The sequence below is a fragment of the Rhipicephalus microplus genome, chromosome 1 (assembly GCF_043290135.1).
Source record: "Rhipicephalus microplus isolate Deutch F79 chromosome 1, USDA_Rmic, whole genome shotgun sequence".
NCBI classification, from domain to species: Eukaryota; Metazoa; Arthropoda; class Arachnida; order Ixodida; family Ixodidae; genus Rhipicephalus; species Rhipicephalus microplus.
Genome location: NC_134700.1, coordinates 81722399 through 81733045, shown reverse-complemented (window position 1 = coordinate 81733045; position 10647 = coordinate 81722399). Strand labels below are relative to the sequence as shown.

The 10647-nt window shown below is 42.9% G+C and overlaps 1 protein-coding gene across 1 annotated transcript; it reads left to right on the top strand.

Moving 5' to 3' along the window:
- The first annotated feature begins 829 nt into the window (after positions 1 to 829).
- On the top strand, positions 830 to 4433 carry LOC142768380 (uncharacterized). Its single transcript, XM_075870353.1, has 3 exons — positions 830 to 908; positions 1857 to 2003; positions 3633 to 4433. Exons 1-3 carry the CDS (start codon positions 897 to 899, stop codon positions 4215 to 4217), a joined length of 744 nt encoding a protein of 247 aa, XP_075726468.1. The 5' UTR covers positions 830 to 896; the 3' UTR covers positions 4218 to 4433.
- The last annotated feature ends 6214 nt before the right edge of the window (positions 4434 to 10647 follow it).

Below are 10647 nucleotides of genomic sequence, written 5' to 3'. Positions count from 1 at the left end.
CATAAACGTTCGCATAAGTATTTAAATAGGAAAAAGAGAGCAAACTATGGCTTGCTTCTCAATTTCAGATACTAAATCACCTAAATTTTTAAATTATCAAGGTCAATTCTACAAACCCACACTACCTAAACTAAGGACGCATGCGAGCTAAGGCAAGTTTGACTATTGTTACAATAAAATCGTATAAAAAGCGTGGCCTAGTCACAATTATGATGCTGTTGAGCAAGGAAAATTGTGTGCGTTCAAGGCTGTGTAAGCACCTGAGCAACTGAACGTTCGTATTCAACTTTTATTATATGCTTCGTTTGAGAATTCGTAATAATAACTGTTTACCCTCTCCCTCTACGATGTGTGCAGTTCTCAAGGAACTGAAAACCAATGAATGAAGTGCTCATCGTAACGTTTCTAACTTGTTCGTTAGCATCACAATCATCTGTTATCGTCACAAATTGATTGTTAGCTTCACAAATGAACTTACGTGTTCGCTGCAGTGTACTTGAAAATGATTAGAAAACGCGGAAACATAAAAAAAAAAGAAACGTGCCTGCCAACCTTCTAAGTGGCAGCCGGGTGAAATACCATCACCCTCGACGTGCGTGCCGACATTAGTTCTAGAATGGACGCACTTGTTACGTGAAACGAGTGCCCAAGGTGTCACCCTGTCCGACAGCTATGTGTTGTAAGATGAGAGAGAAAAGAGAGGGTTCTGCAAAAAGCAGCAAAATGAAGTTGCAACTGTATGTCGTGTATACGCAAGATCCAGAAGACAGCCAACCGCTGCAGTATAAAAGAGAGCTGCCAAGGAGATGCTGCCACAAGACATCCTTCATCGCATAAACGTCGATGAACAGCAACTCTTGGTGTATTATTCCTTCAGGGTCTCGGAAAAAGTTGATATGTCAACAACGGTGAGAATTGTATTGATGCTAATGATTTTTTTGGGGAGCTTCTTTAGATAAACTGTACTATTTTGAAGAAATATCTAGTTTAATGCATTCTAACTGCATAATATAGTGTGTAACTGCACTCACAGTAACAATTACAAGCTTTGATACATATGAGGCCATCAATTACGAGAAAAGTAAAACATTTACTGCGAAAGAAAGTGCAAGTGGTGCCGACTGAGCATCCTAATTTCACTGCAGCTATGCTACATCTCTATAGTATGATGACCTCCGATATGCATTGTTCCCGGCTTGCATGGGCTTTGTATCAACGCGTATTAAATTCAGTGCTAAGAATTCCGCGGTAACTCAAGAAGTCATAGTGTAACACGAGATATTCACTTCCACAAAGACATAAAGGCTGCTAACAAGTCGACATAACTTAATGCTGACATATTCGAGAAAAAAAGCCACGAAGAGTGAAGAAACACTGTGAGAAAAAAAATAATGCCGAAAGAACTGATAGATATTCATAATCAATTATCACAAATTCAGAATATAAATACGACGCACGCTGAAGACTTCACGTTCTCAATGGCAAAACGACTTGAATTTTTCATACATAGACCCACACAAACACATGAAACCTGCTGTCAAGGCGATGAGGCAATCCGGAGCTGTAACCAAAACAGTGCAATTCACAGTGTAGGGGGCACTTCGAGAGCGGCTAATATAAGAAGCAGTCTTCAGTGCCTCAGATGCTGCAGCTCATTAGAGACATACCTTGCTTTTTAAATGAACCACTTATTTTAGTTTTAATACTACGTACTATAAGCATGCAACTCACTGTGCAGGGACAATGCAGATGTGTTTTTAAGCTATGTACGCAGCACACGGAGGAAATTCCACACTGAAAGTGTACTTATTGTAGTCGCCCTACCTCAATAACCAAAACTTTTTGCGGCATTTCAGGTGCAACTGCTGCTTGTCTACTTTGTGGTTCAAACCCAAGGACAACTCTACCACCAGCAGCCCGCACAAGCCGAATACCCTGGCGCCGGCTCCGCTGGCTACGCTGCTGCAGGGAGACCTTACCAAGGATACGATTATTTCACCTCTGTAGGTACCGCGTACGCTTTTAATTTCTTTTTAATCTCGCACACTTTTAAGAGCTGCTGCGGCGGCTGCATTTTTGATGGAGTAGAAAATTGTGTAGGCCCATGTGCTCAGATTTCGGCGCACGTTAAAGAACCCCAGGTGGTCGATATTTCTGGAGCCCTTTACTACGGCGTCTCTCATAATCATGGTTTTGGGACGTTAAAACTCACATATCAATCAATCATCAACACTTGCAAGGGCTACAGTTAAGGCTGATCATTGGTCATGACAGCAGTGGCAAGTAATCTCTTGCCAGGGCAGTAGTGACTATCCAAAACTTTTAACAAACTCGCTCACGTATCAATCGAGACAGCTGTTCTTTCTATTCACAAATAACGTTAATATAACGCGCTTCGAAAATATGCTTGAACCAACATTGAGCCCTTTTGGTAAACTCGAGTCCTGGTAAATATGTAGATATATGTGAAAATTGATGGCTCGGATATATCGTATACGTTTGCTATGTGTAGCTCAGAAGAATTTCAGCTCTCAATGAAATTTCTCTTACTTTCCGCTACAAGCTGTGACGAATAAGAAAGAATCCTTTATTGATACGGTGAAGACGAAGATCATAATAGCTTTCACACTGTTGTTGTTCGTTTGCCACCATCTTGTAACAATGCGTTGGTTATTTTATATCTAAGACACTTTCTAACTGAAAACAATGTGTCACATCAGGCGCTTTTATTGTAACTACCAGTACAAATGCGCACATAAACGCACTTTCTTGCCAATTACCATAGAGGAATTTGAAAGCATGCTATGACTGTTGCGCGCCGAACGCGTTCTTTCAAATATCAGCAAAATATTTCATTCAATTTGAGAACGATGCCTTACATTACCAAAAGTAGTGGCTGGCCGCTAAATGCCACCAACGCTAAGTGACGGTGTTGCTGAGCAGAAAAAAAGAACAAACTGCAAAAGATTCCTCTTTCACCTTTCTTTTATTGTTACCGAAAAATATAACTCTCGCAACAATGTCAACAACAGTGTCACGCTTCAGATATTTGAATCAAACGTGACAATCGCGCACAGACTTTCATGAACAAACATGCAGATAATTCCCAAGTTACAAAAATTGGCCGTACTCTGTGGTACAGAATTTATCAAGCAATAATGGGCTTGGCACATTCACTCACGCGCTTGAGAACGACGTACACTAAGTTTGGCAGAGTCCTGTAACGCTCCGATATGTGCTTTTTCATTTTCGCTTTACAGCTGTAGGTATTCGCAGTCTTCCTGTACAGTGCAATGTTCACGTGGCCACACTTCTCCAAAGAGGCCGGAAGAATGAAATTGGTTGCCAGGCTACTTCTCGTTTTCAATACGAAAATGAGATTACGTCCTTTTCTGTATTTGCGCACTATTATTGTGACTATTTTGTTTTGGTCATATGCACTTTGGGAAAAGAATGCAGGTGAACAGCTTCTGTCTTATGTCTTGCAGTCATGGCATCTTTCGCGATTGCTTCTCGCATCGATAAGGCATATTGCGGTGCTGTAAATATTCCTAATTCTATGCCAGAGTGATTTGGTTCTGTATGTAGGTTACGGAACAAACTTCAAAAGACCTTCTACCCATTTTTTTCAGCCACCTCAGCCATACAGTTTCGGCTACGGTAACGTGGACGAGTACGGTAACCGACAGTTCCGCAGTGAGCAAGGCCACTTGAACAATGCCAAGATGGGCTCATATGGCTACCAAGACGTCAATGGCCTCTACCGCCGAGTCAACTACGTGGCAGATGCGAACGGCTTCCGTGCCACCGTGGACACCAACGAGCCGGGCACCACCCCTGGTGCCAGCGCCGACGCTGTCTTCAACGCCGCCTCAGTCGTTCCACCAGTTGCCACACGTGCTGCACTCGGAGGAGCGCGGGTCCCTTATGCCACTGGGGCTTCTGCCCCTTACTATGCTGGTGGCTATCGCAGCTACGGAAGATACGGAAACAACGCTTACGTAGGCGTTGCTAAAGCTTCCGAATATGCTTCTTACGGACGTACCGGATATGGTGCTCATGATCCAGCATTTGGCGGGCAAGCTCACGGTGGTAGCTCTCTTTACGGGTTTGGCACAGCTGGTTTCAATGTAGGCTACGCGCCTGGTGCCTATGGCACACCTACTGGGTACCATAGTTTCCCTTCCGCTCATCACGGCTACCACCGCCGTGCTTAAGAGTGCGTGTGCAAAAGCATGAATGAAACGATGAAGACAGTCTTTTAATAAACGGTAATAAGGAAGAACAAATAGCGTCCCTTACACATGTGAAAAAACAACACAGCAAATACATGTTATGCATCAATCCGAACGACAATTTTCTGTGTAAGAAACTGTGATAATCCCAAGCAACGTGTTATCTAATTTTTAATAAATGCAAGACATGGGCACGACTCTATTGCTGTTTAAAAGATGATATTCCAGTCACTCATTGAGCGACTAAGGCAGAACTTGACCTCAATGGAACCTAAATTCCAACTAATGCCGAGGTTACAGCAGCGCGACCTCCGACTAAGTTCAAGGGAGTAAACAAAGCACTTCCGGCATGCGCGTTGTTGCTCTAGTGAAGAGGGTGGCCGATACGCCCCGTCTAAAACAAAAATGCATTGTTAGTTGTGATTGGTAAAAAAAAAAGACAATGACGGTGTGCTTCCTGGTGCTTGACTTTCCGAACCAGCTGTGCCCGCGAAGTCAGCCTATCAACTTATGACTTGTGGTGACCCGTAGAGGTGTAGCGCCACAATTGGGCCACGTGTGAACAGTACGTGGCGAGAAGCTTGATCACTGGCGACGTGCCGAATCAGCTGCAGATGGAAGACAGCGGGCCGAAGCGTCAGACGCCGGCAATCTAGGTTTGGACCACAGAACACTGCTGTCCACGCTGCTGCCGTCCAACCTTCAGCTCGGTCGGCGTCGTCCGCCCGAGGGCTACATGCCTGGGCGTGGCCTGGCCTACTGTTCTGCACCTTGCCGAGGGCATCGCGGATCTCGGTGAGGCATCTTCGTGGTCAGCTCTTCGGCAACAGGGACAGCGTTACCTGGCTAATGATCGCGGTTGCGCCGAGCATTTCGTCGACAAAAGCTCTCCACTGAGCAGGCTGGCCATTCACTGCATGGAGCGTCGAGTCTCTATGTGGGTTGACAGCTCTGTAGTCCGACCCACACCGTTGAGAATCATCGTCACCACAGCGTCGGACTTTCAGACTTGGGTCATTCCATAGCGTATTTCTATCGCCTCCTGCCCTACTCCTAAGCGTTCAATATATCTTCCGGCGTACCGTGAGGTTCCAGAACTTTATTTATTAAATTCACGTGTATATTTAGATATGAATTATTTCTTGGTCGTATTTATGCTCTGCGGCGTCGGCGTACACACTGAAACTACGCGACTCAATTTTTTTCCTCTCTTACGCTCCCCCTACCTCGCTTCGCGACGCAGAAGCAGGGCGCAGGGAGTGGCGGCTAACTTACGTTCGCTCCCCTCCTCTCGTCGAGGCATTCCTCCCTGTGGCGTTTACACCGCCATAGCGCATGCGCGTTTCCTCTCTCTTCTCTCCTACGCCAACGCAGGAGACGTCTGCTAGCGAGTTTATTAAATGACTAAAAATCGACAGATCCCACGAACTGTGGGAATCGATATGCGAAGCACAAATGAGGAAGGTTGATATGTTTCGAACATATTTGGATGTGCCATTTACCTTCGTCGTCTATTCAGTATTGTGATCCCAAATTTATTATCATGTGAAATGATATATGGAGCTAGCGAAATGGCCGCGAGCACGCCATAAGCGTAGCATGTAGCCATGATATACATAACATGCATGTCATGATTATCATGTTTAGACGTGTGATATACCTTCGTCGTCTATTAAAATCACGTGATACAAATTTTTGTATATGTTGAGCTAGCGAAACGGCTTCGAGTGCGCTATGAGCGTAGCAAGTAGTGATGTTTTACAAGACATGCATGTCATGTCATACTAAACCAGTTTTCAAAACGTCATGTGAATGAAACCACCTCGGCCCCGCCACTGTGGTCTAGTGGCTATCGTACTCGGCGGCTGACCAGCAGTTCGCGGGATCGAACTCCGGCTGCGGAGGCTGCATATCCGATGGAGGCGAAGATGTACGCCCGCGTGCTCAAATTTGGGTGCACGTCAAAGCCTAGTTGGTCTGAATTTCCGGAGCCCTCCACTACGCCATCTCTCATAATCATATGGTGGTTTTGGGCCGTTAAACACAAGAAATCAACCAACGAAACCACCGCAAGAGTAGCAAGACGATGAAATGTAAATCATGACACTCATGATATACAAATCATAATTTTTACGTTATCTCTACTTAATTACACTCGTCATGCAGTCATGTTATGCCATACCAATTTTGATATCGATATCATTATAGAGGCGGTCGGGAGAGCTAAATGTCGTGGGTGGCTAGATAGATAAATACGCTCAAATTCACCGAAGTTCGCTAAAAAATGCTTCATATTTAAAACCGATTGCTTGCGTTGCTGCACAGCCGTTCAGAGGTAACACCAAATATATTGGTGCCGAATGTTGACTTCCAAGGTAGTTCTGGTGCGTTGTTGAACAATAACAGTTCGCACTAAAAATTCACTGCAGGTCCCTGTGTCCAAATTACAGCCTTCGTTTCTCATTGCCATTAGCCGTGTTCGGCATGTTCCATATGGAAACAACAGTCCATCACTGCGTGCTTTGCGCAAAGCACGCAGCCAGCGTCAATGTCACCACCAGTATAAGAGTTAGTGCCCGCTGCTTCGCATCTACTAATGGTTCGTTTTAGCGGCACATGACGTAATTGTTTTTCAATACCTTGGCATAGTATTCATGCTGATGTACTTCTGTGTGTAGCTGCTTCTCCGTGCTGTCGTAAATTTCGTGTGTTTTTACTTCGTGTGTTTTACGTAAACTTCGTGTGTTTTACACGAGTGGTAAGTTGTTTATTGTTTAGAACAATGCAGATACTTCCACTAAGACTAAAAACGTATGTACTGAGCACTTTGTCATTCTAATGTGACTTATGGAATGCAAGTCTGGGAAACTATGTCACAAAGAAATTACCGAAGGCTAATATTTATGCAAAATAATATACTGCATTGTTTTAACAAATACAGAGGAACCATACAAGACCAGCAAACTGCTTCATTACTCATGAAACATTCCAAGCTCAGCGTGGATCAAACATATTACTTTAAATCGCTCCAGGTAATTTAAAAGGACAAGTTATACGAGGAAAGATGTACCAAAACACTACACTACCATTTATCAGAACAAAAGAAGCGAGCACCCAAACAAGAACCAACTATGGACAACAAAGTGTTGCATACCACACACCTTACGGTACAATTGTATTACACATAATTAAAACTTGAAGGCTACCAAAGCAGCCTTTCAAAAACAAACAACTTGTTACTAACCACTAGCCCACATTATCAAAGCTAATAAGTGGAGTTTTGTGCCCCGACCAATTTTGAAATGATTCATCAATTCGTATTAGGTCTGCAGTATTATACAGTTTAATCTAGGTGCATCAGTATGCAGTTAGTGTTCCTCAGTGGTTGAATTCTTAAAGACGATAGTCTTTCTTGGTGACCTTCCACGCGGGAACTTTGGTCGGTCTGTCTGTCTGTCTGTCTGTCTGTCTGTCTGTCTGTCTGTCTGTCTGTCTGTCTGTCTGTCTGTCTGTCTGTCTGTCCACCTTTACCGCGAACCGGGTACTATAAACAGGACCAGCCAATACCCCGAACGACCGACCCCATCCGCAGCGCCCACCAATGTTGCTCAAGGATCAGCGTTCATACGTGTGCGATTGTCAATTTAAAAGCAATTATCGCGCATAGCTGAGGCACCATAACAACCCGTATATATTCTGCATGTTCGTCCTTCACTAGAAAAAGCATACGTAAGTAGTTCTAAGGACCATAGCGCTTATCACGCTGCGCTGACCATGCAGCGATTGCACGAAAATGCGAGTGTTTCCAACGCTTTGCTAAGATCACCTGGTCTTGGCCCCTTCCCGTCGCCTTGCGTTCTACACCTTATCACCTCTGAGATGGGCGCACACACCCGCCTCAGGGCCACGCGCTTTGTTTTAAAAAAAACTGCCAGATTGCGCTCAATTCTCACGTGTGACCTGACTTGATGCGCTCGTTCGCCTGCTCTGCACCCTCGAGGCTCTCTAACGCAGCGCCGAATACTATTCACCGATTTTCTTGCGCAGAACATCAAATAACTGTTTTGTTCACTTTCTCCACAAGCAAGAATATCGTCTTTCGATGACAATTGCAGATTATATACAGATACGGGGCTATTCTTTGAAAGTTTCACTCGCTTAGGTATCTTTACGTGAGTGAAGTCTCATTTTGCAAATGTGCCAGGTAAAATTTCATCTTTATTTCGGTGTATATTTTTGTATGTACACTTACAAGCTATTTGTAGTCAATTTATTTGTAAGCAATATACTTATTTTACCTGTTTTTTCTGCACTCATAGCGATCCTTAGCATAAACTATGGAAGGACAGGCATTTTTCAGGTTGATTGCCTTTAGCCCTTGCCCCTGCATTGAGCTCCGTAATGTGCCCATTGTAAATAAAGTACTCTTACTCTTACACCAATGTCAATCAGGAGCAGGAATATAACTGCATTTTTCTCTCTTCTGCCACAGTAGTATAGCCATACTACTCTTTTACGGGAAAGTTGCGTGTAAAGCATATGTCGCTTTACATTTACATATTGAAGTCGACAATGCATATAAATCAACCAAACTTTTTGCAACAGTAAAAGAGTGCTTTGAAGAGTAGCTCAGTATTTTGACTAACGAAAATTTCCTGCAGCCTTCGACACAGTTTTCAGTTCCGATAATTGGACCAATTGCATCATGAAATTTCGGGTGTGGTTTCTTGCATATTAGGGTTTTTCTAGAGAAAACAGTTTTGGGTGTGGTTTTTTGCGTCTTGAATTTCTACTAGAGAAAATTGCCTCATCCAGAACAAAACATTCGAAACAATACAACAATCAAGTACAAAAAAGATTTATGCAAGCATTTGTTTTTGTTCGGAGCATTTATGATTGGAATCGGTTGCCTGAAAACATAGTCGAAAGTGTCAATCTACAAAGTTATATGTATGCTTGCTCCCGTTTGTCCAGTTTGTCAGAATAACCGTATTGTATTGTATTGTATTTGTGGGCTTTAACGTCCTAAAACCACCATATGACTATGAGAGACGTCGTAGTGGAGGGCTCCGGAAATTTAGACCACCTAGGGTTTTTTAACGTGCGCCCAAATCTGAGCACACAGGCCTACATTTCCTCCTCCATCGGAAATGCAGCCGCCGCCGCCGGGATTCGATCCCGCGACCTGCGGGTCAGCAGCCGAGTACCTTAGCCACTAGACCACCGCAGCGCGGGCAGAATAATCGTGAACGATTTAAATTGTTTAAGCGGTTGTTCACCCTTCAATTGTCTTGTTGGTGGTAGCCCATTGCCTGAACATGTTCAATGTACTATATCACTTCAAATATTCTTTTTTTTACTTTTCTTTGGTTGCGTATACGGATGTACCCAAACTTGCTATATTGCATATATTGGTGAACTGGACGTAATGATTTCTAATACAATTTCGTGTTTTGTTTTCTTATACCTATATGTTGTGCAATTATTGAGTGCTCTGTTTTAAAATTGTTTTAGCATGTACTACGTATATACATGAGAGTTTTGTAACCACAACTTCTGTCTTGGCTCATGTGCTGACAGTATCAATAAAATAAATATATGAAAAACTTTGGGTATGACAACTGTGCGAAAACTTATCACTCTGTGTTTATTTTAAATGTTATGAATAATATCAGTCAAGTCATGTAGTTCCAGCTTTGGTTATTACCTCAACAAGTGCAGTAAACTATGCGGTGTAAACATACACTCAAAGTGGCGGCATAATCATGATAATTGTAATACGTTCGGTGGTGCTAGTACATAAATCTCGTGATTTGTAAATCTTGACGCTACTTCACTTTTTGCTTATTCGGGTCTTTAAAAAGTCATTCTTGCTGTTAAAGCTGTTCGAACAAAGTTGGTCCTATGATATTTTTTTGGCAGAGTATGACCAACAAATTCACTGTACGAACAATTCCTAGGACGTATAGTGCAATATATCAACAGAGTCACACCATTATTTTTATTTCAGAAAAAATTATATTTCACAGGCCCATTGCATGAACATAATTCTGCACAATATATTGCAGGTGAAGTACTTTTTGTTTCATGAACATGAATGTTTTTCCTAAAACATATAGCTGAGCAAGAAAATAATGAGCAGGTATGTCAGTAAAGTTTGTGTACTGCAGAAGCGTACCGTGCAATAGACTGCAATTATACACTCCGTGCGTATTTTTTTTGTTTACTATGCCTACTCATTCATAGGGAAACAAGAGACTCGAGTTCTATTTGCAGGGCTACAGTTTACCTGCACTTTGTCACTTTATAAGAGATAAGTAAATGAGAGTTTTCAATAATGCTTATTTGTACTTTTCATTCTAGAGAAAAAAGTTGATTTAGTATGTGTGCTTGCTTCCGTAATCGTACTTCT

Coding starts and splice junctions, on each gene's coding strand:
- LOC142768380 (XM_075870353.1), top strand. Junction 2,004..3,632: donor GATACGATTATTTCACCTCT/GTAGGTACCGCG, acceptor CATTTTTTTCAG/CCACCTCAGCCATACAGTTT.